Source organism: Falco naumanni, chromosome 3 (genome assembly GCF_017639655.2).
Source record: "Falco naumanni isolate bFalNau1 chromosome 3, bFalNau1.pat, whole genome shotgun sequence".
Classification (NCBI taxonomy): Eukaryota; Metazoa; Chordata; class Aves; order Falconiformes; family Falconidae; genus Falco; species Falco naumanni.
Genome location: NC_054056.1, coordinates 18198783 through 18225281, shown reverse-complemented (window position 1 = coordinate 18225281; position 26499 = coordinate 18198783). Strand labels below are relative to the sequence as shown.

Genomic DNA, 26499 nt, shown 5'->3' with positions numbered 1-26499 from the left:
TATACCAGTTTATTTTGTTAATTAAAATAAACACTATTACTACAATTGATACTGCTACTAACAATAATTTCTTTTCTTTTTTTGAAGATGAGCTACAGCCAGGCTGACTTAGTCCAGTGAAACATGGAATTTCAAAGATCGAATTCAGAAAATAAAAAATTCAGAAGTGGTGTTAATGTGAAAAATGGGGAGTGGTTCACAAGATAAGCAAATACTTCCTTTTGAGATTTTGTAAATTATCCACTCGGTTTTCAGACCATTTGAGCTCAGGAACTAATTTTCTTTCTCCTAGTGCTTTCTGGGTCACACCTCAGAGGAAGAAGTGACTTTGAAGTTAATGAGCATGAGACTCATGCTCAGATTCACTGCTGAATCTGTTCAGTAGATTCATTGCAGTATTCTTTTTCTCGGATGCAAAGGGCTCTACAGATCACTAAGCCACGCAGATTTAGCCCCAGAATGTTTATCCAATAATGTCTTGAATCCCATATAGTAATGTCAGATTAATTTAGATTATTAATATTTCAGGAGTTACCTTTTTCATTATACTGTAGTACAATTCATAACACAAGGAAACTGACTTGCTACCCTAGTAAAAATTCTATTGTGTACATTGTGTCTTGCAGAAAAAATTCTATTGGCAAATGTCTACTGATCTGATAACAGATCAGAAATTAAACGTTCTCCAGGTTCTACAAAAGGTTCTTCAGGTTCTAAAAATTGCAACATGCTTCATTCCAGTGGAAATTAGTTATGTTAATATGCCTGATTATTCATGAGTTGTGAACGCTGAAGTCATTCCACCTTTCTCACATTAATATTTGCTTCAGTGATACACTGTTTTAACAACCTTTCCTTCACTTCTGAGATGTATCTTTGAGCTAGATATGTGTGAATTACAAGCTGACATTGAAATTTAAGCCATTTCTTCCAGGAGGAGGATCTGCCTCCCCCAGCCACTACTCACTCTCTTACCACCTGCGAAACTGAGGAGTTTGAAAACTAAGTTTTTATTTTTTCAGCTCTGCTGTTATGCTGCATCTGTACAATAAACCAGAGCTTGAGAGGGTTCAGTCTGAACCTAAATAAATTCCTTGCAGTTGATAGGAGAAAGCCTAAACCAGGCAAAATTAAAATAATCCAGAACAAGTGAATAAAACCAACTTAAAATACAGTTCATAACTTCTGGCTAAAATTCTCCACTGATGATACGGCATGATGTATGTATGAAATATTAAACTTGATTTGAAAAGAAAGTCAGATACACTTAAGAAAACACACAGAATGATGCTGACCTAGAATTTACTTCTCTTTCTCTGAAGTTTTCTGCCTACAGAGGCCAGAGTGTGCTCCTTAATGCCACTGATCTGATACAGCATGTGCTACTGCAACATGTATGTGGCTTACCACAGCAAAAGGAAACATTTGTTTGATTTGCTTTATGGACATAAAAAGTAAAGTGGATGCAGTACAATTAAAATTTGAAAAATGTAGATAAAATATCTTTCTTTATTTTGCAAGGGGGATGGTTTTCCTTAGTGTATTCTCTATTTCAGTTTAAAATGTAGAGACCTGGTATGTGATCTCTCTCTGCTGAGGTTCGAAATCATAGATGGGTTCAGCCCATGTAACCACGACATCACTTGACAGCCACCTCTCCCTGAACAGATCATGCAAGCAGCAGGGAAAACTGTGAAGATGTAAACCTGAGCTTCTCCAGCAGCTCCCTACTGTGACACTGGTTTTAGAACCGAAAGCAAATCTCACCTCTCCAGTGTCTCACCTCTTCATGCCATAACCTCTTTCAAATGGTCTCGTAGACTTCTGCCACCAGCTAACATTTGCTGCTTCCAGTTTGGCAGAGACCAGAGAACTAAAACATTGTGTTCTTGAAAACACTACTGTGAGCACAGTGGTGTGTCGAGTCATAAGAACCTGCACAAACATCCCGATGTGCTTGGTCTGCAATGCATTACAAAGTAAAATCCCTGAAAGGGTCTGTGAAGAGAAAAGAGTTGGGGTGCAAAAGTGCAAGGATGTAAGTTGCAAACATGCTGAGGCCCAAGTCATCACTCGCGTCCTCAAAATCATTTTACAGGTGTGAAATAGCTTTTCCCTTACCTTTGTTCACTGGCATAGTCAGTCTGTAAAGAAACCATAAAATAAAAAAGGGGTTTGTATTCGTTAATGAAATGCAACTTCTCCTCTGCTTCTTGTGCCATTTGCATACAGCAGCCTCACAAATTATCCACATTTTCTGCTATGCATATCACCCTGGGTGTTCACACCTGTAATATGTCTTGTTCCTTTCTGTGGCCAGGGAGAACGTAGGGGTTCCTTGGCATTTATACGTTCGCCAAGTACGGACAACATGGTAAATGTGGATTTCAGCACCCCACGCCCAAGTACTGTGGAAAGCTCTGTTTCTTACTTACTGTAAGTAATGTGGACTGACTGGGGAAGGTTTATGTTGCATGTGAGGAAATGGAAACGGTGTTACAAATTTTGAAAAATGAAAATTATGGGGGCTTCATTCACTACTTTTTTATCTTCAGTTAATCTTTTCTCTCACATAAAATGGGTATACATACACATTGTTGCATTTTACATAAAAATTTTTTCAGTAAAGGGTGGTAGGACAAAGCAGCTGTTCATGTTAGACTTGTTTCATACACCTTTTGTTCACTGACTGCTATAACCAGGGCTAGACGTCATTCCCTGTCTGCTTCAGAAAAAGTCAGGAGAAAGGCAAGGAAAAAACCCCAGCTTTCTCCTTCCTTAACTCTTTCATGATTCTTTCGCCAAACAGATTGTGTATCGTGTAAACTGAGAAATTAATGCTACACTCACCTGAAAGACTAAAACCAATAACCTTTTCACATTTCCCATTAGATACTTGCTCACTCAGTTTAGCTGATTTTGACCTTTCCTTGTTTTTTTAAAATTCATCTTCATTTCTCTCTCTTGTTCCCCATTTTCCTGTTTTTTCTTTCTCTTCAGCAATTACTGATTTTTAAAAGTGCTGTTTGAATATTGTCTTCTTCTTCAGGAGAGAAAAAGCTGGACCAGTTTGCCTTGACATGCAAGCTTTAGAGCAGAGGAGGAAAAGTATTCGGGACACAGAAGACACAGTTGCTCATCACACCCTACAACAGTACCTGTATAAACCCAGGCAGGAGGTGAGAGCAGGAGGCTAGCATGGGACTGTTTTTCTAGTCTAAAACTAGGAGACCTTAGGAACCAGAACTTGGGAGAGAGACTTGAAAGGAAAGAACCTATCTGCAAAATCCGCTCCCTTGAGGAGGACAGGCTTTCCTGTACTGGAGAAAGAGAGGTTCTTTCTCATTTAGGAACATACCTCTTTAACAGAACTAGTGCCTGTGATTTCACTGGCAGCAGTGGAATGCAGAACTGGGTCCAGTATAGGTTCTGAAGCAGGAATAAATGGAGAGTGTCAGCTGAAGTGATTCAGACACTTACAGGGAGAGGCTTACTTTGAATGAAAGTCACTCTTACATACTTAAAATTCCTGGACATGCACCTGTTTCATGGTGAAGAAAAAGAAAGGAGAATAGGAGTCTCATTAATGCCTTCAGACTAGCCTTTGGTTCATTTTTTTATGAAGTTGTTTACATTTGCATGACACTGATTGAATGCATTGATTCAGGGCTTCCAGCTGTATTTCTAAATAAATGAATATTGTCTTCCCTTCCTGGCCACAGCACAAACACCTGTACAGTCGACATGAGATCATGCACAGTGAAGATGAGAAACAAGACAAGGAGATTTTCCATAGAACAATGAGGAAGCGCTTAGAATCTTTCAAGAGTACCAAACTAGGAATAAACCATTCCAAGAAGCTCAATAAAATCCACAAGCGAGACCGGGGCCAAAAAAGGGTAAAATTCTTTAACAAGGACCCAGATGTAGCCACCTATTATACAAACTAAGGGGTAGGGAGGGCAGGGAGGACTCTGAAGGGTCCTATGTCCTGCATTTATCTCTGTCCTATAGAACTTTATAAACCTAAAGGCCTAAGCAAGAATAGATTATAAACTATGAGATAAGTCAAGGGGCATCTTCTCATGTGCTGCTTTTCTCTGTGCTTTGGGACCCTTCTTCTGGGTAAGAGATCTTTGATCACTTGAAAAACAACAGACCTTGAGCCATGCTACAACACTCTGGGGAGACGCTGCAGGGTAGATGTAGCAGGGTAGCACCATAGCATAGAGCATTCCACAAAATTTGCATGAAACTAAGAGGGAACGTACAGCATCCAAACAGCCAAAGTTCCTTGCTCTTCCTGTAGTGAGTATGAGTGTAGGGGGGAAACTAATGACATCCATATTGAGTCTCAAGCAAAGATTACAACAGATTGCAGGGTTAGATTGCTGAACGTATCATTTCAAAGTATGTCACTGCCATTGCAATCTGATGGTGATACTGGTTTTGGTAACTTCATTTGTTTTCTTTCAGCGAAACAGCAGTGTCATACCAAATGGAAAAATACCTTCAGAAAATCCAGTACAAGATTTTACTTTGAAGGAAAAAGGTAAAAAACCCTCTTAGACCAGTTTCATTAGCTGCATTTTACCAGCTATGTTGTCAATAAGGCATAACTGAAAAATTTTGTGATACTCAACAGTGAAGCTGGTATTGAAAAAGGAACTTCTAGTTGTAATTCAGAATTCAGAGTAGGGATCTGATCAGTGCCTAAATGCAGTGTCTTGGTTATTTAGAAGTTGTTTTTCTAGGCAGCTGGATGACAAACCAAATTTTAATTGGACTGTTTACTTACATTTTTAAAAGATCCTATTTAAATTTTTAAAACAAAACAATGCAGTGGCTATAGCATAGATGAATTTTCATCTTCCTTTTGGATAAGCTGCACAGAGCAACTTTTGCTAACATTTTTCTTTTTCATCACAGCAGGATATGTCTGCTGAGGACGCCATGCCACATAAAATTCAGTAGTTGAGAGGACATTCTGATCTGAGTTAATGTCTATTTGTTTAGAAGGGTCTGGACCAGAGTCTGAATCAGAGCTGATGCTAGGCATGTGCATTAGAACTCAAGGCGAGTGCAGCTTTGAAAGGAACATAGTCAGAGGCCAGTTTCAGCACCCGTTCACCCTTCACGCACAAATCTAACGCACAGGTCAGCCTTGAAAATATTCTTTGGAGCTGACAGGCCTAGCGAGCATCCCTAGCAAAAGCTGGCTTTGCATGTACAGCCCCAAATTCTTTCATCTTATATTTTAGCCATCTTTTGGCATCTGTTTCAGTCACACCAAGATGTGATGGGTGCTAATATGTATGTAAGGTAGTTATAAAATAGTGTCACTTAAAAACTGAAATGTGGTTTAAAAGCCACTGAACTAACTTCTTTCTTTCCCCTGTATATGCATGCAACCCTTTGATCTCAGAGAGAACTGAAGTAGAGAGGAATTAATCTTTTTCTCAGTATCTCCAAGCAAAGATATTTTTCTTAGATATGTTCTTTGAACATCTATTTGAACATCATGTTCGGAACAATAATTTTCTTTGACACAGGAGCAATACAGGCTGGCTGAATAATACTCTGGAACCTTTTTTACATGGGAAGAGCTTTCTAAATGCTTATAAGTAGACCATTTAATGCTGTCTTCTTAACACTGTGTATAGATGTCACCCTGCACTTAAAAGAAAAGCTTCACTGGAAGACAGTCTTAATGAGTGGTTTAGCAGCTGTTGTAAAACTGATTCTACTGCAGTAGAAGTAGCAATGACCTCACCAGGTTTGAAATCAGTCAGGATACCAATGCTGACTCTGTCAAATGATGAAAATGTAGTGACTGGTCATTGCAACAGGACAACATTTGTGAACCCAAGACCATTTAAGACACAAAACACAGCAGCAGCAGCAGAGGTGCCATGCCATAGGCTGCTTTGCTTCAGTCCCAGGAAAGCAGATCATTCTGTCTTAGCCAGAGTGAGAATCTCTCTCTGTCACAGCACCACATAATAATGCAAGCCGGCAGCCTGTGCTGAGTTTCTTGATGTAATTGGTACCTAAGCCTGAACTCTACATATGTTCATGTTCACATTTCAGTGCTACAAAGACTGATTAAATTTTGCCTTTATGTAGATGGTTGTTAAAGGGTACCTTTGATAACTATGTCAGCATCAAACCAGCATGAAAATATTTTCTGTCAGAACTAATACTGATCTCTAACCAGATTGGGACTGTCTTTCTTGTTCCAGATTTGGAGTTCTCTGAATCAGAAGAAAATAACGATTACGAAACTTTGCATCTAGGCAAAGGAGTCGATTTCCTGGCTGATGTGACAAAGCAAAATTTCACAGATACTCCTACTGGTAAAAATACTAATTACCTACAATGTGGGTGTGGTTTTTTTTCAATTATTAAAAATAATACTAGAAATGTTGCTGATTTAGCCTGTATTTTTTGTTTTGTTTTGATTTGGTGTGTTCTATTAGAAAATATATTTGCTTAATACTTATATTAACAGATAGCAAGATTTGGATATCTGGAGATACGGAGAGCATCAGATTTGCTACTGGTAGAAGCTGTCAGCATGACTACCTAAACCTTGTACTTGCATTTGAAGCACTTTGTTGTGACAAATTTCATGCTTCTTCTTTCAGGCAGGATTCCTTCTCTTAAATTTGTAACTCCCTCAGATCCTTGCAAGCTCACAGAAATCACTGAAAAGGGCAGATTTGCAGCATTCCTGGAGCATTCATTGGACTTGATTTCCATCCCTGAAAGGCTCCTCCAAAATAGCAGACTGAAAATGTATCATTATATACAACGGAAATAACGTGACATGATTTATAAAGTTTTAAAATTTAGTATTTCTCTTTAGCACTTTTGTATGCAAATTTTCAGCATACCACTGTACACTCCTTATGTAACACAGGGCATGCAGTGAGGAAAACCACTGGTGCCTGTACTCTTTTGGCAGACGTGCTGATACAGCCTTTTCACAGTCCCATTAAAAATTGTCTTTAAGAATGTATAAAGGCATCAGGAAATTGTTCTAGAAGTAAGCGGATGGCAAAATGCAGACCTAGACTAATTTTTAAAATTTCTTTTTCTGTTCAAACACTACAAACTTGATATCTATACAGGCTCTGGTAACTTACTTTTGACCATTCTGTGACCTGCTTTAGCTCCTTCACACACATCTTGTTCCTTTATGAAGTTGTGTGGATTATGCATTTGCAGTAGTTTTCCATCTATTTTTTTCTTTTTTATGGGTTTGAATTAAATCTTCTGCAGTTATTTTATATTGTGCTTCATTTTCCTTCAGATTTTCTGGACAATTTCTTCTTTTATTGTTCTTATTTTTTTATCTCCAGATATCCCCAAAATAACTGCATATTGATTATAATACACAATTTTTCTCTTTAACAGAAATCCAAAAGGACTAGCTATAACCAAGGTAGAAAGAGCAACTTGTGTTTGTATAATGGTCTGTGTGCTGGCCTAGTCACATCTATACTGGCATGTACTGGCCTATTTTTTCCCCGCTATAGCCATTCTCCTTTTACAAAGCATCTTATTACCAAGAAATTTTTTTGATTAATTTTATTTGTTCACTCATGACCTTTTTTTTAGGAATTGACAACCCAGTATTTTCAGCTGATGACGATCAAAGCATCTACATGAAGTTCTCGCCATGGTTGTCTAGTGAAGATACTGTGGTACCATCACAAAGGGCCCGAGTGCAGATCCCGTATTCTCCAAACAACTTCAGACGGCTCGCTCCATTCCGGCTCAGTAATAAATCAATAGATTCCTTCCTGCTAGCAGATGGCCCAGAAGACCGACCAAGATCTTTTCTCCCAGAATCAACACAGATGTAATATTTTAAAAGATACCACCTTTCTTTTCAATCAGCCTTCTTATCAGCCCTGACTGCTGACAAGTAAACTTACTTTTCTGAGGGTTTTCTTCTCTTTCCTTCTTGATTCCTTCCTACAACTAAGTATCTTCTATTTTCCTCCAGCTTGAATAACAAACATATTTCTATTTTCTTTCTGTAGAAGAGCTGTCCAACTATCTGAGGTCCAATGCCTTGCTATTTTTACAGCAGATGAGGGTCCTGCTTTGTTTTGGCTTGAATACTTTAAATGCCAAGAAAATAATATTCCAAATATCAGAATATTGTGCATCCATTTTCAAGAGGCTCCAGGTTTCTTGGTTAGGCAGTTCTAGATGATAAAATTGGTATCTGAATTCCCTAACAGGAATCAGGTAATTGTGATTCAACCCCCCTAAACAGTCTTTCCAAGTAATGTTGTTGCTACTGCATGCATATGTAAGCAAAGTGGTCTGAAGCCCCAGAAGGACAATCTAGTTGCTAATACAAAGGGATATGGTTTGCCCATAGAGCTTAGATGAGTCAGTTAACCCATTGGACTCTATAGCCTTCAGATGTACAACAGAAGCGGTGGGGCTAAACCAGCAATGAGCTGGGCTGAGTGTCTCATTCTTAGCATGCTTAAAATATAATTTTTGACCCTGTTGCTAAGAAGCCTTGAGTCAGTTCTGAACACTTCTCCAGGTTATTTATCCAATGCCCAGGAAGGTAAAATGGTCCCACTGCTGCAGCATAAGTACTCAATGACACTGTTGATGTCATCACTAAATTACATAAGAAGGAGTTTAAAAATGAAGCATGTTTACTAAAATGCATCAGAGTTTGCTTGCACAGGTAGAGATAATTACATAACAGCCAGTCTGTGGAGAAGCAGAATTCCAGTTTTGGTTAGAGCTTTATCCTTAAACTGTGAGTTTATCTTACTCCATACCTTATTTTGAAACCTGAGAAATGCTTAGCTTTCTGATGCAATAAATAACTTGTTGCTAGAGGCTTAAAATTAAATTGACTCTGGGCTTAAATTAATATCCTAATTGCCCTTTAATTCTTGCTTTGTGGAAGTTTTCCATACACTGAAAAGCAGCCTTCACTTCCACAATCAACATAGTGAGTGCTGTAAATGAGGTGGGTCAGGTCACAGCTCAGACATCATGACTGAAGGGAACATAGGGCCCTGCAGGGATCATGCAATGAAATGCAAGTCAGTTTCATCATGAATTCACTTTTGTGGAATTCATGATCACAAATTTATGACCTAGTATCTGTGCATTGATAAATTCCGATGTCCTGATTAAAGACTTGAACAATGAGCAGCATTCCAAAAGGAAAACTTCTCCTTGACACTTATCCACATTAAAATTCTATTCACTTATTTTTTCCCGCCGGAGAACATTGCTATAAAATATTGGCATGTGACTTGCTGAACATTTTATTGTTAACCTTTCTTCTTTTCCTCCATTCTATTTACTTATTTATAATTGATTTTATTATTAGGAACTGCTATCTGTAAGTTCTTGTGCAGGTATCTTTGATACATCAAACTCACTGGTTTTTGACTGCTGTGTTTCTTAGGAAGTGTTTTGGGAAGTTAGATCTCCCAAGCTAATAAGCCTAGACCTTGATTACTCTCTGAATTTTCTCCTTAACAAAAATCTCCTAATAGAGAATGACACTGAGATTTCAATTGAAAGTTTTTTAAAAAGCAATGCAAACTGGAACCCAAGGGTGGGAATGTGAAGTTTCTCTACACAGTCTGAAGTGCACAGAAAACTGATCATAGGTTCTGGTCAATAAGAAATTGACTCCCTGGTGATACCCTCTGCTACTTGATTGAAAAAGCACAGTTTCTTTCAAAAGTTTCTCTATGATTTCCTTGCTGAGCATCAGGGTTAAATGTTTCAAGACAAAGATATACCTTAATGACCAGCTGATGACTCCCGTCTCCTAAATACCTGAAACAGGCAGTTGTTCATCACAAGCACTGAAACTAAGTTTTGCCTCATACACAGCAATGATAAGGAATTTAATAAACTCACTTTGGGTTGTCCAGGAGAGAAACTGGGGGAGGGTACAGTTCCCCAGCAAAAAAAGCCATCTTAAACCACTCACTTTCCTAAGGCTTTCATAAAAATAGCCACAAGCAAGGCCAGCCTGCTAGTACAGAAAGTGTGTATTACCAATGTTTTCATTTGATCATGCTTTCTAGGTGATATGGACCATGATGCTGAAATGACCGAATACTCCTCTTCAGATGACCAGCTAAACCAAAATGAAAGTGTTTCAGTGACCCCCCTCCACTTCTTCCCATCTTGTCTTCAGATGCCTTGGACACAAAACTATTCTTCATTGGAAAACAGAGGGAATATATCTCTTTCTCCTGTCTCTGAGTATATAGCTTCTTGTGACCCAAATGTACCTGATCTCTTCTGGGAGGCAGATACAGATGCGAATAACAAAGAAACAGTAAACTCAGGGTATTGTTCTGAAGTTAGCTACAAGTCAGAGAATTCACAAGAAGAGAATTCTCTACTTATGTTTGAAGGGCTGGAAGACTCTTATATGAAGGAGCCCCAAGAGAAGAAAATGTTGCTTGATGTGCAAGGAAATTACAGATCTGCTGCAGCCAGACGTGTACAAAGCCGACGTTCTTTTCACAGGCCGAAACCTCTGCAACACCCTAAGCTTCAGAAACTAGCATCTCTTCCAGCATCCTGCCATGTCCCTCCACATTCTCTGGAGCAAGAGGAAACACAGTTGTGAACCAGGACTTACCTGAAAGGAGAAGACGAGAGAGGATAATTTGAATAAAGGGCTTCTATAAAATTAGAGAGCAACCTATTGGTTCATGGGATCTGTTCTAGGATGTTTCAGATAGAAAGGGAGTGGTGTCCCATGATGTCAGAAAAACTGGAGCTTTTCTGCTGCACTTACATTTTTAAGTTCTCATTCATAATGAAAGGTGCACAGTGAAGGTGAATTATGCCTCCTTGCTATTTTTTCATGTAGACTGTTACAAAAAATCATTATTATTTTTGGAGGGATAACCCAAGAATCTTTTCAAATGGTAAATCCTTGGGGTTTTCTACATGGAAATGGTTTAATTATGCCATAAATGCATTTAAAGAAATAGGCTGCATTTGCTGCTTCAGTAATGGAACTCAGTATTTCATGATACGTGAAATTAATGTAGGAGAAGCCAATGGTTAGCCTCTTGCCTGCTAAGTCTACTCTGATTGAAGTGGATTAGTGCCTTTTGTAAGTGCAAGCTAAAGAAAAATATTTTCCTGCTCTTGAATATTTGTGTCACTGAGTGGGATATTGACTCGGTGGAAAACTTTCCAGGGAGAGGAAAGTCCTGGCATCTTGAAATTTAGTCAAGGACTCCGGGAAGGCCTGCCTTTGTTCACCTTCATTTCCTTTGCTCAGTAGCACTGGAATGAAAGAACATCTGCAATTAGCTCAGAATTTTAGTTTGTGTGGTCACAAACAACTCATTTCATGTTCTTAATCAAGCTGCTCTATTTCATCTAGCCTCACTCAGAAATGTAAATATCTGTCATTTTTACTGCTGCTTTGGAAGACACCTTCCAAATACTCTGTTGGATTATCTTGTTAATTTATGTATCACTTTCAATAGATGATCAGGATAATGGTCCCTCAGATGCTGTCCCATGTTTTGCCAGATGGTTTAAGTGCCACAACGACTCAGGATGTTGATGGTTCAGAGTATTGTACAGAGGTAGTTTGGCTACTGTGTATGTATATATATACCTGTTTGTGTCAGGAACTTCGTTAATTTTTTTGTCTCCGGTTTTCTGTTAAATGATAGTAGCTGATTGCACTAGATGCCTATGGCATATGCATATGAATCTGATCTGCATCATCTTGAAGACAGCTGGAGACATCAGAGAAAGCCAACTCAGATGAAGACTAAATAAAACTGAAAATGCTGAGACCTCTCATGGATGTGTAACACTACATCCCAGCATATACTCCTCTGACCTATCTCTATTTTGCCTTGGATGATTCCAGTCCTGAAATTTTGGGTTGAAATCTTCAGTGGTATAAGTTGCAAAGGTTCTGTGACAGCAATAGAAAGATGAGTGCTTACCTGCTTCTGTGATCCTGATGTATACCTTATTTCTGTCAGATATTGGTGTAAACCATATATAAATGAGCTAAGCCACCTTCAGGGAGGTATCTGAATTGCTTATGACTGGATACAACAGAGGCTTTCTTTGGTAAATTTTCCTTTACCTATAGGAATTACAGGTTGTTTTCACCCTACCTACCCAGGTTCTAGGTGATTCTGTGTCAGGTATCGAATTTGAGATTTACTCAGACACCCAAAAAAAGTGGAGCGATGTGTGAAAATTTGTGCCTACACCTGTTCCCTATCTTTCTTCTCTTTGCTAAAACTGCCTGTTAGGCTAGTAGAAATTGCAGAGATGTGATGGCAAATGTCATATACAACCTAGATAGATACATAACATATGCCTTTAGAGACTAGATTCAAAGTACTAGTTCTTTCGATGTCAACCCACAAGCAGCTGCCTGTTTGCAGTCACCTTGGGCACTGACTCAAACCAATGTCCCTAACTGGAAGGCTTCATCACCCAGAGCTGGTCTTGTTGAAGAACATCATGAGAGGTAAGGCTGTCACCAGTAGGGATGCTAATTTTATAATTCAGTAATGTAAATACATCTTTTTGTGAACTGAGCACATATGAACATACAATTTTGGTGAAGTAGAGCATGTTAATGCTGTTCCAGATATTATAATTGGAACAAGTATTTTAGTTATTGGCATGGATATATAACAGAACCATGACTGATCCCAAATGTTAGCACAGGTGAAGTGCAATGTGCCAAAATTGAACCTGCAGTCTCACAGCATAATGCTGAAGTACCAAGACCAAAGTTGGCAAGATGCTCATCAGGTGTTGGCTTTGAAATAAACTTTCATTCCTTATTGCTGTTGTACAGAGGTTATTGCTGTGTTGCAGTGAGAAGATGAACCGCACTGTGGGCTGTGTTTTCTGCATGCTTGCTAGAACATTCCTAATCTATTAGTGTACAGGCTACCTCAAGAAAACATTTGTAAATCATCATCAGCAGATGGGAGTTTTCACCAGATAAGTGTTGCACACATAAGAGTATGTAAAGTTGAAAATTACAGGATATAAGACTTTAATGTTTTATGCTTTCATGCTAAACAACAGAGGATCAATAGACACCACAGTGTTTACAAATACAGTGGTCTCAGTGTAAAATCAGCAGGATCCAGTATGCTTTTGAGAGGGCTGTTGGCTGTAGTTTCATGAAAGAGAGGGGAACATGATGCCATCTTTAACAATGGAAGAGATGGAAAGACAAAGGGCTTAACTCCCCGTTTACTTTCAAAGGCCTCAGGCATTGTCTGTATGTTGTGTGATCCTAGCTGAACAGATGAAGGACAAAATGGACAATTCTGATAGCAGAGACCTTTCCCTGGAACTGCTTGCATAATTTCTGAGACTTTAATGCCTCTGGAAGATGTTTTCTAGTATAATTGCTTTTACAGCAAGGGTTTGTTTTGCACAGTTTCTCAATTTGAAATGTGCTAAAAAGAAAGCTTCATGTCCCCAGTTTCTATATTGACAACATAGATGTATGTATCATCTTAGCTGGAATATAATGGTTAATAATTCCTTATTTATTTCCAAGGCAATGGCTCCAAATGTCTACATATAGAAAAAGCAGGTTATAAGAGTTCATCATCTATCTCACTCACCCACTCCCTGTGTACTTCCACATTTTAGTATGTGTCCTGTGAGTGTGCAAATATTTGATTGCTTCTTCAGCGCACTTTAATCAAGCACCACTAATTTCCATCACAGCAACATAAATCTAGAGCTGCTGAGGATCTGACTGTATGCATCAGCTTCTTTTTTGGCATGTGAATTAGATTAGGATGATCTATTAGTAAATCGGTTCGCCTCTGGTTAGGCCAGTGCAGGTCTTGCTTCCCTGGCTGAAAACTTGTCTCTAAATTTGCTGACATGCTCTGTCAAAGAAAGGCAAGTTGGTAATTCCACAGTTGCTGTTTATTGAGCCAGTAACTATGGCCTACCTTGTTGTAAAAGGATGAAATGCAGAAATATTTGACATCTCTTTTATATGTTTTGTTCTGTGGATAAGGTTCTTTTAAACAATGTTTATTATGCTGCACTATGACCTAGCAACGTTAAAAAAAAGAAGTGTTGCCTGCATTTGGATGAATTCTGTCTCTCTGAGATGTGAAGCTAGTTATTGAAATATATGAAATTATATTTTACAAATACATGGTCTAGCCAGAGATTTACGTAACAAAGGTTGCAAAATAATCACGTGCCTTAAATTGTCACTCTTTGGAGTGCTGTTGTTTGGAGATTTGTGTGTGTACTTTCCAAAAAGTGTCAACTTACTGCATATATTTTTAAACAAGTCAAGTTGTTCTGCTAATTTGTCTTTATAGAAATGTTTTAATAGTATATCATAATGAGAAGTTTGGCAATAAATTGTATCACTTTGGTGGAATCACACTGCTTTGGCAAATGATTTAGAAAATCATTTATTTAGTACACTTAGAGAAGACTGTGCATACAAGACTTCTGAGAAGTTTGTATTCCTGCTCCCAGATCAGGGTTAAAAAAGGATAATAGTGTGCGGCTGATAATTCATAGTCGTGGTTTAACCCTGGCCAGCAACCAAGCACCACACAGCTGCTCGCTCACTCCCCCCACCCAGAGGGATGGGGGAAAAAAATGGAAAGGGTTGTAAAACTCAAGGGTTGAGATAAGAACAATTTAATAGGTAAAACAAAAGCCACGCACGCAAGTAAAGCAAAGCAAGGAATTCATTCACCACATACCATGGGTAGGCAGGTGTTAGGCCATCCCCAGGAAAGCCAGGCTCCATCACGTGTAAGGGTTACTCAGGAAGACAAATGCCGTAACCCCCCTTTCCTTCTTCTTCCCCTGGTTTATATACTCAGCATGATATCATACGGTATGGAATACCTCTTTGGCTAGCTTGGGTCACTAGTCCTGGCTGTGCATTCTCCCAGTGTCCTGTGCCTCCCCAGCCCTCTGGCTGGCGGGGCCCAAGGAACCGAAAAGTCCTTGACTTAGTATAAACATCACCCAGCAACAACCAAAACCATCAGTGTGCTATCAACAGTGGTCTCACACCAAATCCAGAGCACAGCAGTGCACCAGCTACTACAAAGAAAATTAACTCTATCCCAGCTGAAACTAGGATATTCATGTCATTTATAAAATGAAAATAATTAAAAGCAGCAACAGAAGCTGCTGAAGATGAGTCTCTGACAAGCGTGACACTTTTCTGTTGTTTTAGCCTTGCTGCAGTCCATGACAGAATTCCCATGGGCCTTATAAACCAGTATTTCCATACTTAGAACAGGTGTCCATATTTTGTCGACACATAGAGAGATACTATCATTACACCATTATTTAAACTTCACATACATGATGGATGATGCATAGTGTCTTATGTATACAGCATCTCAGACGGCAAACTCTGCCATGCGCAGAGCGGCGCTCGCTGCTGCCGCCGCCTGATGAAAGTCGGTACTGCAGTCCTGGCGCCGCGCATGCGCAGCGGCGCCCCCCCCCCCCTCGGCACTGCTGGCCGTTAGTACCGGCATCGCGATCCCGCGCTGGCCTGCGGGGTGGTGCCGCGGCGCCTGCTGCTGCCTCCGGTAAGGAGCCGCCGCTGCCGTCACCCGAGCACGCTGCCAGCGCTCGCTCCGCACGGGAGTACCGAACTGCAGCGCCGCTGCAGCCCTGGGACAAACTCAGCCTGCGCGTGCTCGCTGCTGCAACAGCCCCGCCCCTAGCGAGAAGCCCCACAACCTGGAGACCGCGGGGCTGCGGAGCGGCTGCTCCCCTCTACGGTTTCAATTCCCTCTCGCTTGGCAATGACACGGTTCTGCCCTTGCAGGCCTCAAAGCTGCATGCCTCTGCGCAAGGCGTCAGCCCAGCTCTGCGCATGCGCTGCCCTTAGGTTGCCAGTAACGCTACTGCGCATCCGTCATGAAGGGAGTAACAGCGGGCCTGCAGAGAGGAACTCGGGGGTAACAATGGGTCAAAAAATGGACATGAGCCAGCAACCTGTGCTCGTAGGGCAGAAAGCTGACCATATCCTGGGCTGCATCCAACTAAAGCATGACCAGCATGTCAAGGTAAGCGATTCTGCCCTCTGACCTCCTGAGACCCACCTGGAGTACTGCATCCGGCTCCAGAGTGCTTGGTGAGGGAAAGACATGGACTTGTTGGAGCAGGTCCACAGGAGAGCCACAGAAATGATGAGAGGGTTGGAACACCTTTCCTAAGACAGGCTGAGAGAATTGGGGTTGTGCAGCCCGGAGAAGAGGCTCTGGGAAGACCTTATTGTGGCCTTTCAGTACTTAAAGGGGGCTTATAAGAAAGGGGGACAAACATTTTAGTGGGGCCTGCAGCAATAGGACAAGGATTAGTGGTTTTAAACTGAAAGAGGGTAGATTCAGACTAAATAGAAGAAATTTTTTATGGTGAGGGTGGGTGGTGAAACACTGGTAGAAGTTGCCCAGAGACATGGCAGATGCCCCGTGCCAGGGAACATTCAAGGTCAGGTTGGACAGGGCTGTAAGCATCCTGATCTAGTTGAAGATGCCCCTGCTTCCTGCAGGGGGGCTGGACTAGGGGGCCTTTAAAGGTCCCTTCTGACACAAACCATTCCGTGATTGTGCAAGCCACCACTGTCATTCCGGCCACTGTGCTTATATATACACTTGAGGAAGTCAAAGTCCTTCACAACTGAAATTTTACTCTGAAAGTTCTGAATTGCCTTGAAATTCTCAAGAGCTATTCTCCAAAATATCCCTTCCAGAGATACCGATATTCAGGTCCTGGACCGAACACCATACCTGAGGTTGTTTTACAGCAGGGCAGCAAAGTTTTGTAGAACAAGTGAGGCTGAGAGACTGCCAAGACACATTCTCCTCCATGTTCTCCCACAGCCATGTGGCAGCACCTTCAGAAAACACTTTTCTATTCGTTCCCAATAGTTCTAAACCTCTCAACAAAATTTCACCAATGTCCCCCCTGCCCCGAAGCAGTGCTGCTGTTACCACAGATAGCAATGCAAAGATGTTCAAAGGAAATGGTCAGAAACACTTGGAAGCTCAAGGTCACAAGAAGCAGGAAAAGAAAATACTTTACCATGTACATGGGACTGTTGTAAACTTTTTGCCGGTGCAAAGTAGAAATTTCCAGCTACCTGCAGGAGACAGTAATCTTTCATTAAAAGGCCTGAATCTATATAAACAAAGCAGTCATACTGGTGGTTGGATTTTCAAATTTTTGTTTAAGTAAGATAGACAATAAGCAACTCATTGTCATGGGTGACAATACCAGCAAATGTTGTCCTAAAAGAGATATGCATTTCCCCTCTTCCTCATAGGCAGTCATGTGGAAAGCCATAATCACATACCAATGTTGACAGTAACTGTTTTATGCAGAGTATTTTAGTGGACATAAAAATGGGAAGAAGAAGGAATCAAGTCTACTGGGAGGGAACTAACTGCTGCTGTAGGAAATATCAAAAGGTATCACAAGGTATCACAGAAATGGAGTGGAGAAAGTAACTGGGAGGGTGAGCAGGCAGGGTGAAAACCCTTAATACAATAAACAAGAGTGGTCCTATGTATGTATCCATGAAAACAAGCTGTGTTCAAAAATAAAGCACTAAACCTACCACCAAAAAAACCCCCACAAAAACACGCACACTCCAAAATCCCCCAAAAGACAAAGGTTATTAAAATTTTAACCTTGAATATGAAAAGGATATGGATATTAGATGCCAGTCCTCCATGACACTTGCTAGCAATCATACACACCCTCCCCTGGAAGATTTCAATGCATCAAGCTCACATGCTACATTACACCTTTGAATGTCCGTGCAAACCTATCGCATATGTTAACTGCGGATGCGATGAGAATGGAGATGTGCGAAAGTCCAAGTGCGTAACAAGGGCCCCCAGAAATTTCCCTAGTGACACGACCCTTGGACCCTCGCTACCCACAGCACTCCCCTTTGAATCTTTCCTGCTCACCACACTTTGTGGCAAAGGGTCCTGTAATGGTTCAGCACCCATGATGATGCTCAAAACATGATGTCTGGCTTCATGAGCAAAAGGGTGGGGTGTATTTGGTTTTGGTTTTTTTTCAGAAATAAAGAATGTTGTCTCCAGGAATAGTACACAAAGATGTAAAAAACCCTCCAGATTTTGAAATAAAGAAGTAAAAAAAAAATTATCCTGGGCCTGACTGCTAGAATGTACTTGGGTACATAACCTGCACAACCAAGTGTTTTGAGCTTGGTAACCTACCAAATGACAGGGTAGTTACATAGTCATCTGGTGTATCTTTACATTTTCATACACCAGTTGCAAAAAACATCTCTTTAAGCATCTTCAACCTTGACAACTCCAATAGTCTTGCTTCCATTGGTTTTCTAAAGAAGGGAACATTTCACTCCCTCCAGCCACTCTGCTGACAAGCTGTTGCTTACTGTTATCTCCAGCACCCACCGGTGGTCTCTGTTTTCAGACTAGAAGGGCGGGTGGGACAACCTAACCTCAAAGAAGCTGCCTCTCCCCCTCTAGAAACCTCAGTAAAAAGACTCACTAGCTGGATGGTAGAAAAAGCTAAGCTTCTCCAGCCAACCCACCTCATGAAACAGAGAATTAGCCCCTTTCCACCCTTTTCCTGACCCTCCTACTGAACTCCTCTACAGGCACAAGTACCTTGCTGAGCCCAGGGATTATTACAGTCCTGTGAACACTTAAAGTTGGAAAAAAAAGAGCAGAATGCCCCAACTGTGCCTTCTGACGCTCATCAACACCATGCAACAGGGTCACGGCAAAACCCATCTCTCACCTTGTTGACATCCGGGAAACTGTACACTCAGCAGCCCTTGTTCTTCTGCTCTTGCATTTTCTGGCTAAATCCTTCCCTCTTGCACTGCTCTATGCTATCCGGGTTCTCAAAGGCCCAGCCTCGTCACCTGTATGCTTCTCTGACAGTCACAAGTATTGCAGCACCTGCATGAGCACAAACATCATCATCTTTACAGTGATAAAGAGACACTCCAGCTCAGGACTCAAATCCCCGGTGGATTTTATTTCAACAAATCAACGAAGCAAACTTCAGGAACTGGACACTGAAAGGTGGTCTAATGCTCCTGAAGGAGCCTGAGCTTCCTGACATACTTTTTGAGATTTTGGCACAAGGATGCAAGCTGTTTTAATGCAGCGCTTAATTCTGAAGAGGGCTTTAGTTGTCCATTCAGACAGCCAAGTCCATTCTCAGCAAATACATTTGCTGCAGAAATGACATTTGTTTCTGTGGGAAGTCTCCCACAGTTCTGAGCAGCTTGGAACTTCCCCATGTGAACAAAGCATCTACCTGTTTTTATTCCTCCCTTCCTCTGTTTTTAGGGAAAGACTGCCAACATTGGAGGCAAGGTTAACGGCAAACTTTCTTCATTACTCTTCTACCTCTGGACAACATCTCGCTCACCAGAAAAAACAATTGTCTGTCTCTGTTCCATGTTGTGCTGGACAAAAAAAGTTGAAGGCTGGAATCGTGAATCCCTCAAGATGGAAACATCTCTGGGGAAGGATGCAACTTGACAGATGTGACAAACTAAGTTACTACAGAGACAATAATAGCAAAGGATAATCCAGAACCTGTGGACTATCACGAATCCATTCTTACACAAATTTGCAGATAGAAGCAATGAGAAACACCGAATGACGCCTGTCATTTGTGTGAGTGATAGGTGTCTGGTCTTTGCTCCCATAAGGATGCAAAGCCTGCAGCAGAAGCGAGAAGGCAAAGCCATAACCGGGTTTTATTCCGAGACAGCTCACAGAACAGTGAAATAATTTACACAGCTCCACTCTGGACACCAAGTAATCCCAGAAAAGGTTTGTTTGCTAAGATACAATCTTTGTTCTACTGCCCTTAAACAGGCACGCAGACAAAACAGACAACCTAACTGTGCACGCTCTTAACAATCATGAGTGCAGCACAGGCATACTAAAACACAACAGCTCTCACCATTCTCTGAACAGGTGCCCAAGAGAATTTCACTGCACGGACCTTCATAGACATTTTGGAAAAAACCCTCCAACATGTATGCCACATTAACTGTACCGATTCAAGCACTAAGAAGATGTAAAGGTTACTGAATGTCCTCTGACTCTGCCCCGTAACAGCTTTCACAGCTATCAGCATCCAAAGCATTCGGATCAAGCATCTTTTCTTCTTCTTTCCCCAGTTCTAAGACAAAAGAGGATTCAAAGTGACGAGGCACATCTAGAAACACTATCTTGTACTTCTGCTCTACACACAGAAACTGTTCTACACATGAAGGAAGTTATTTTTTTATCAGAATCTTCACATCCTGCACCCGAAGCTCACCTGAAAGAATGCACAGAGCCTGTTGAGCTGCAAAGTAAGATCAACAAGCGGAGTAGCATTTGTCATCTGAAGAACACCCTCCACAGAAAGAACCAGCAACCTGTAAGCCTTGCTGGAGCACTGATCAGATGTTACTTGCGCAAAGGCTTTGTTAAAACTTTGTCTAAAGCAGACCCAAACAGCAAATTGCAACCGATACAGGACCTGTTGCACAAACAACATTTTAAATAGCAGACAGCAGTGCATAGCACATAATCCTGTCCCAAGATATGTAGGGAACACAGTTATACATTGCTATGAAACTAGATCACAGTGGGAATCTCCCAAGCGGAAAACTGACACTCAGTTCTCCAGTACAACGATGCTGACAATGCACATGCATTAACCACTGGCTTACTAGAAATCTCCAAGGAATTTCTATCTTTGTCATGATTTTACAATTCTGCAAGTGTCTGTGCCACCTGTGTGTTGAATGCGCAGCCACAGTACAGCTGGGGCACAAACTCATAGAGTTTTATGTTCTTAAATGCAGAAGGCTGCAGAGGGAGTCATAACAGAGATGAGAGCTGGCAACAGCTGAAACCTGCCAAATGGCAAGACATGCCTCCAAAAAACTCAAACAGGACCTTTGTTTTCCCAAAAACCAAAACAAATACGAAAGGTCTGTAAACTTTGGAGTTCAGAATAAGCGAGCCAAGGAACTGCATGTCTAAAATTTTCAGAAACATGGGTTCTTATTAGAAGAGGCCCCTTAAAACCAGGCTGTTTCACTCACAAATCCTGAAGGACAGGACCAAGTCTGCTAGATTACAAAAGCCCTCTAAGGCTCACTGTCTAGGTATCACCACACTACCCCCTTACGAGCCTCGAAAAGGTGGCTTCTTGGATAACTAAGGCTGAGGCAGGTGATAAGTGAGACACTGCTGAGGGGACAAAATGTTATCGGGACCTTCTTTGTTGAGATTAGGAAGTATAGCAGGTGGACAGAAGTGAGTATTAAAGACATCTGTATTAGCCACAGAAAAAAAGAGATTTTAATTAGAAAGTATGAAATATGCATGAAAATCAATCGTTAACCTCACTTCTTTATGGTAGTTATGATCAAGCAAATAAAAACTTTTAGGAAAATATACCCATTCTTAAACCACTGTATGAGGCTTTTACTTTCTACAGCTTACAACATTCAAACAAGTCGAGAGTACAATTAAGAATTCAACCAGTATGGGTTTGGATCCTGCAATTACACTAAAAGATAGCGTCAGGAAGAATGCAGCTTAATAATTCCTATGCTTTGTCAAAGCCATGATTCCTGCCATTTGAAGAACACCTGTACAACACATGGAGTCTTTCAAGATACAGCAACTAGTAACAGCTTTCTGAATGTAATCGGTAGCTGCCTGTCAAGTTGTCTCACAGAACACCCAGAGGTACTGCACACAGCTTAGATACTATAAAGAAACCGCAGTACATAAAACCCCACATGCAAAGTTTCCTGCTGTTAACATGGTCCTCTACTTGCATGCAGATATGCATACAGATATTCCACATGACGCTGGAAAACTCGGTCTATGTTAAAAGGAAGGAAACAGTAAATAAAAATAATAATAAAAAAATTCAATCCTCTATCGCCATCCAATGGATATTAATAAGATGACATCTCAGCACAGAATGCAACCTACCATAGAAATCATTAAGCTATTAACTATTTCAATGTAACTATGATCAGGAAAAGCCTCCACATACTACTCAATAATATTTAGGTATGCTTTACTAAATTTAAGGTTAACATTAAAGAAAATGTATTTTTAACTAAGATATTTAAAGCACTGAAGCAGCTAAGTGGCAGAACCAGGCCTCATCCCTAGCGTAGCCCTAATCCAAGGCTGGTTTAAAACCCAGTCCAGTTAATCAGTGGGAGAACAGAGAAGAAACAGATGATCAGTTTGTGCACACAGGTGCTCTCAGGAACACAGGTGTTTATAGAAAAATTGGTGTATGTGAATAGGAACTGCTCGTTCAAAGACTAAGCGCGCTTGAAGGAGCGTGTGAGTTAAAGCAGGCAGAAAGAAGATCACAATCCAAGGAGGAGCTTGGAACCGAGGCAGAGACTGGAACCGAGCAGGTGAATCGACTGGAACAGTCAGGTGATGGATTCACAGAACCGATAGGACCAAAGGAAACTCCTAAAAACTTCAGACATTGACTAATGATCTGATAAGCATATATAAGCTGTGCTGTATCCCCTGGTTCTCTGCCACTCACTGGGGTGGTGGCCCAGCTCTGAGTCGTGACTAAAGCAAGCCCAGCGGTAACCACGTCTGCGTGCATTTTTCCTTTACCAGTCAATACTGCTATAGTTGCCATTTAAATAACTGACTGAACATCAAGTGTTACTAACAGAAACTGATAATCATAGAGTTTCACGAAAATGGGTGTACTCTTCCAATCTAACTTGCCACACGTGTGGTGGGAATCAAACTAGCCATGTAATTTTTCCAGACAGCAGAAGAAATTGCTTGCTGCATGCAATACAATTTGATCGCTTTCAAAATGCCTCTCCTGGATGAGACTGTTTGCTCCCTCCAAGTTTCTCTTCCTCTCTGTTGATAATATAAGGAACGAGAGCAATTGGTTCAGACAGAGTAATCCCAGTGGAGGCCGTCAACACAAGTAAGGCAGGAGGCCTACATGTGTTAACAGAGAATTAGATACAGAAAAGCAGGGTTTGACCCCAGACATTAGATTTGTCATGCCACAGCCTCTGAATACAGGAAGGCTGCTAAGTGACGCAACAGTAAGAACGCTATCACCACACTTCTGTGACAACAGGAGAAGCTCTTGTACCTACCCATTGTTCAGCTCTTGGCTTAGTTTAGCCTTTAAGCTTTTAAGAACAGAAAAGTTAAATCTGAGTTACAACAAATCAGCAAATTTAGTTCATGCCAATACACAGAACTACACTATCTTCCAGAACAGATAATAAGGACCTCACATTTTAGAAAGACAAAGTCAGGACAGTATTACCATTAATTTCAACACTACCAGAATCGTTCCCGGTTTGTATTGAAGTACAACAGTAAGTCATAACATGTAAAAAAACGCAGAGGAGAGGTTTATGTAGCCAAGGACCACTTACTCCAACTTGTAACTGATAAATCAACTGAAATCTATTGATCGGGTATGCATTAACACACACAAAGCAAATGTAGTAAGATGCAAGTTTAGGCTTAAGGGTCAAGTCAGTGGAGCCTTCCCTGGAGAGAGGCTCTTTCCTCTAACCAGCTTGTCCCATTTGTCAGCCTCCTAGGATTTAAAGATGCAACCAAAGTCGAGTTTTGCCAGAGCAGCTGCTTGATTTCTAGTAGGAAAAGCCTGTTCACTCAGCAGCTTTGCTCCTTGTGGATAACTGGCTAGCTGAAAAGGGTCACATAGACATAGTCCAGCTGGCTGGACAAAAATGCACATCGCTCTCAGCTTATCTGAAGTAAAGCAAAAATACACTATCCTTGGCTGTTCTTGTTACACAATATCAGGAAGATTGCGGTGGGAAAAGAATGTTACAGGTGGGAACAGATAACTACAGAAGAAAAACTAGGGGCAGACTTGGTATTTAGGCAACTAACCAATAATGAGCTTAACTTTTGTAATATGTATGAGCTAATTATAAGAAGGCATAAAAGGTGACTGTAAGGCACAATAAACGAAGTCTGCTGATCACTCATATTGAGTGACTGTGTCTTCCCTCCGTCGCGACAGCTCCTGAAATGCATCAATGAGTCCTTGTCCCAATTTCAGAGGGACCAGGCAAAGACTTGCCTCGCAAAATTACTGAGTATAATATATATATACGCACACACAGAGAAGTTTGCCTGATCTGCCAGTGTAACAGATTTGTGTCCTATAAACTCTTCAAGAGTTTGTGGTGTTTAAAACGCTGTGAATTCAGCCGTCCCTTGTTCCCATGAATATCATAGCAGGCATATGGTGATGGAAAGGCTATGAGAGGATCCATCCAAGAATGGCAGAACAGCATCTTACCGTGTCTCTCGGCTTCTGGAGTCACATGGTTGGCAGCTTTATCCAAGTGTTGTTTAAACAGCTTGTGCTCTACATCCTGCTGCTGCTCTCCTGTTACATCCATGGCATCGACACTCAAATCTGAAAGCAGTGAGCAAGGAAAGTGGTCTATGAACACACATTTGTTATGGCCTGTGGCAAGCAGAGGAAGTGAAAAGACAGAATCTTTCAGCCAGCAGGGTAAGAACTTACCAAACCGGAAGAGTGTGTACAACTAGGGCCAAGTGACCGACAGGGAATAAAACACAAGGTGCAGCACGCTAAATGACCTTCCCAGGTACGGGGTTTGGTTTGGTGTCCCAGAAGGACCATTTCCAACTTCCAAGAAAGCATTACCCTGAAAGGTAGACATGCTTAATAAGGCAAAAAGCCAAAAGCAAAGCCCTCAAAGCCCAGAAACATTCTTGGGAACACAGGAGTTAAGCCTAAAATTGGTTGAAAGCTGCCTCCTACCTCTTCCCCCACCACCTTTCCCCCTTCAACATCAGCACATTTCCTTGTGATCCCTTTTCACAAAAAAAAGATTGAGGCCTGTGGTATCAGCTTGGTACCGAAGCACCACGATGCGCTTGCTGGCTACATGCTCTTTCAGAAGGCTGACAGCTTCTCTGCACACAACAGCAGAGGCTTCCAGTCTCTCTGGCCTTCCCACACCCTATGAAATGTGAGGAAGGCAAAGACTGATAACATCTCAGGGGGTCAGGAGGAAGTCAAGATGCACTACATCTAGAGCCTAACGCATTACCCAAAGGAATTACCACAACAGAACAAGAGGCAGGAACGATTGGTAGACAGGCAGATAACATGCATGGCAATAATACCCAGTCAGACTTGAAGGACTTCCAGTCACTTCATCCCGCAACTTTGTTTTGCGTTTAGTTAAAAGGTAATCAGATTCTTAATGCTCATTCTGCTTTTATAACTTCTGGAGAAAGGCTAACACGTGGTATTGGCATTACAGTCAGAATTCAAGTATCCAAATCACGGCAAAGCTGTGCCTTGTCAAGTGACTTCCAAAGCAGGCTCTCGAGCCTTTCAACAAGACAGTCAAATCTGGAGTCCCAAGGGAACTCTGTGCCAGCTCTGTCAGTGCGACTGAGCTCTCTGACAAAGTACACCACCATACAGAAATGTAAGTGGGTTTATACCTCAGGCTCATTTACAATCTAGAAAAATAATACTGCCTGACTGGACGTGCTGGTTTAAGCGCCCAGCAGGCCTGGCTGTGTAACCACGAGGCACCACCAATTCCTCCCCGTCTGCTTCCCAAGCAGCAGCGCAGCACTCGGAAGCAGTGGGCACACAGAGCCTGTGGGCCCTTGGCAAGTACAGAAGTTATCCCTCCGTGGTCAGCAGTCCGACTCACAAGCGCAAGGCATATGTGGAAAAGTAACATCTAGAGTGACCTTCAGTTTCACTCCCCTTGATTTGTCAACGTACAATTCCGGATGAACCCAGGTACAAAGAAAAAACAAAAGAGCCCCATTTCACTGGGAAGCAAACCAAAAAGGCCTCTTCCCCTCGGCTGCTCTGACCAAGGAGCTGACTGTCACGACACAGGATCAGCGAGACACCTGAGCTGCTGCCTCCCAACCTTCCCCTGTAGTTAGACGCTTGCCCTTTGTAATACTTTTTAGAAAAAATCAGCAGTCGGGGGCGAGCGGTGGGGATTCCACCGCCGGCTTTCCTTTCTTTCTCGTCTGCTCGCAGAGACGGGAAGAGGCTCCTGAGCCACCCCCCCTGCGACAGCGTTACCGCAGGTCCCAAGGCAGCCCCTGCGGCCCGCTGCCACGGCACCGGCCAGCGGCTGGGGGAAAGACAAAGCCCCGCGCAGAGCTGCGGCGGCTGCGGCGGCTGCCCGGTCAGCCCGGAGGCGGCGGGGGGGCGGCAGGGCGCCGCGAGCCGATCCCCTCCCGAGCCCCACCGCCACAAGGGAGCACCGGGGCCGCTCCGCCGCCGCTCCTCGCCTCCTCGCTGAGGTAGCGGCGCAGCTCCGAGAAAAAAAAAGCAGCACCGTGATGAGCC

At 41.8% G+C, this 26499-nt stretch overlaps 1 protein-coding gene and 2 long non-coding RNA genes across 7 annotated transcripts in view; 2 read left to right on the top strand and 1 right to left on the bottom strand.

Moving 5' to 3' along the window:
• SLC9A3 (solute carrier family 9 member A3) overlaps positions 1-9934 on the top strand; it is a 53160-nt gene extending 43226 nt beyond the window's left edge. The window contains exons 11-16 of the mRNA XM_040588523.1: positions 2321-2436; positions 3050-3179; positions 3723-3899; positions 4477-4552; positions 6243-6356; positions 7624-9934. Of these exons, the coding sequence (XP_040444457.1) occupies positions 2321-2436; positions 3050-3179; positions 3723-3899; positions 4477-4552; positions 6243-6356; positions 7624-7871 (861 nt within the window). The 3' untranslated portion in view covers positions 7872-9934. The remainder of the gene's footprint in view (positions 1-2320; positions 2437-3049; positions 3180-3722; positions 3900-4476; positions 4553-6242; positions 6357-7623) is intronic.
• Positions 1-24878, bottom strand: part of LOC121085649 — a 65502-nt gene extending 40624 nt beyond the window's left edge. Inside the window, exons 1-5 of one of the 5 annotated variants that reach the window (XR_005827145.1) lie at positions 24667-24878; positions 24436-24555; positions 18850-19013; positions 17131-17188; positions 3359-3429 (exon numbers count right to left, since the gene is read on the bottom strand). This is a non-coding gene — a long non-coding RNA (uncharacterized LOC121085649). Of the gene's footprint in view, positions 1-3358; positions 3430-10347; positions 10661-16467; positions 17189-18849; positions 19014-20162; positions 20257-24435; positions 24556-24666 lie in introns of those variants that run through there. The other 4 variants (XR_005827147.1, XR_005827146.1, XR_005827148.1 and 1 more) reach the window with 4 other exon arrangements.
• LOC121085650 lies at positions 14693-18763 on the top strand. Its single transcript, XR_005827149.1, has 2 exons — positions 14693-16112; positions 18707-18763. It is a non-coding gene; the product is annotated as an uncharacterized LOC121085650 (long non-coding RNA).
• Positions 24879-26499: the final 1621 nt, after the last annotated feature.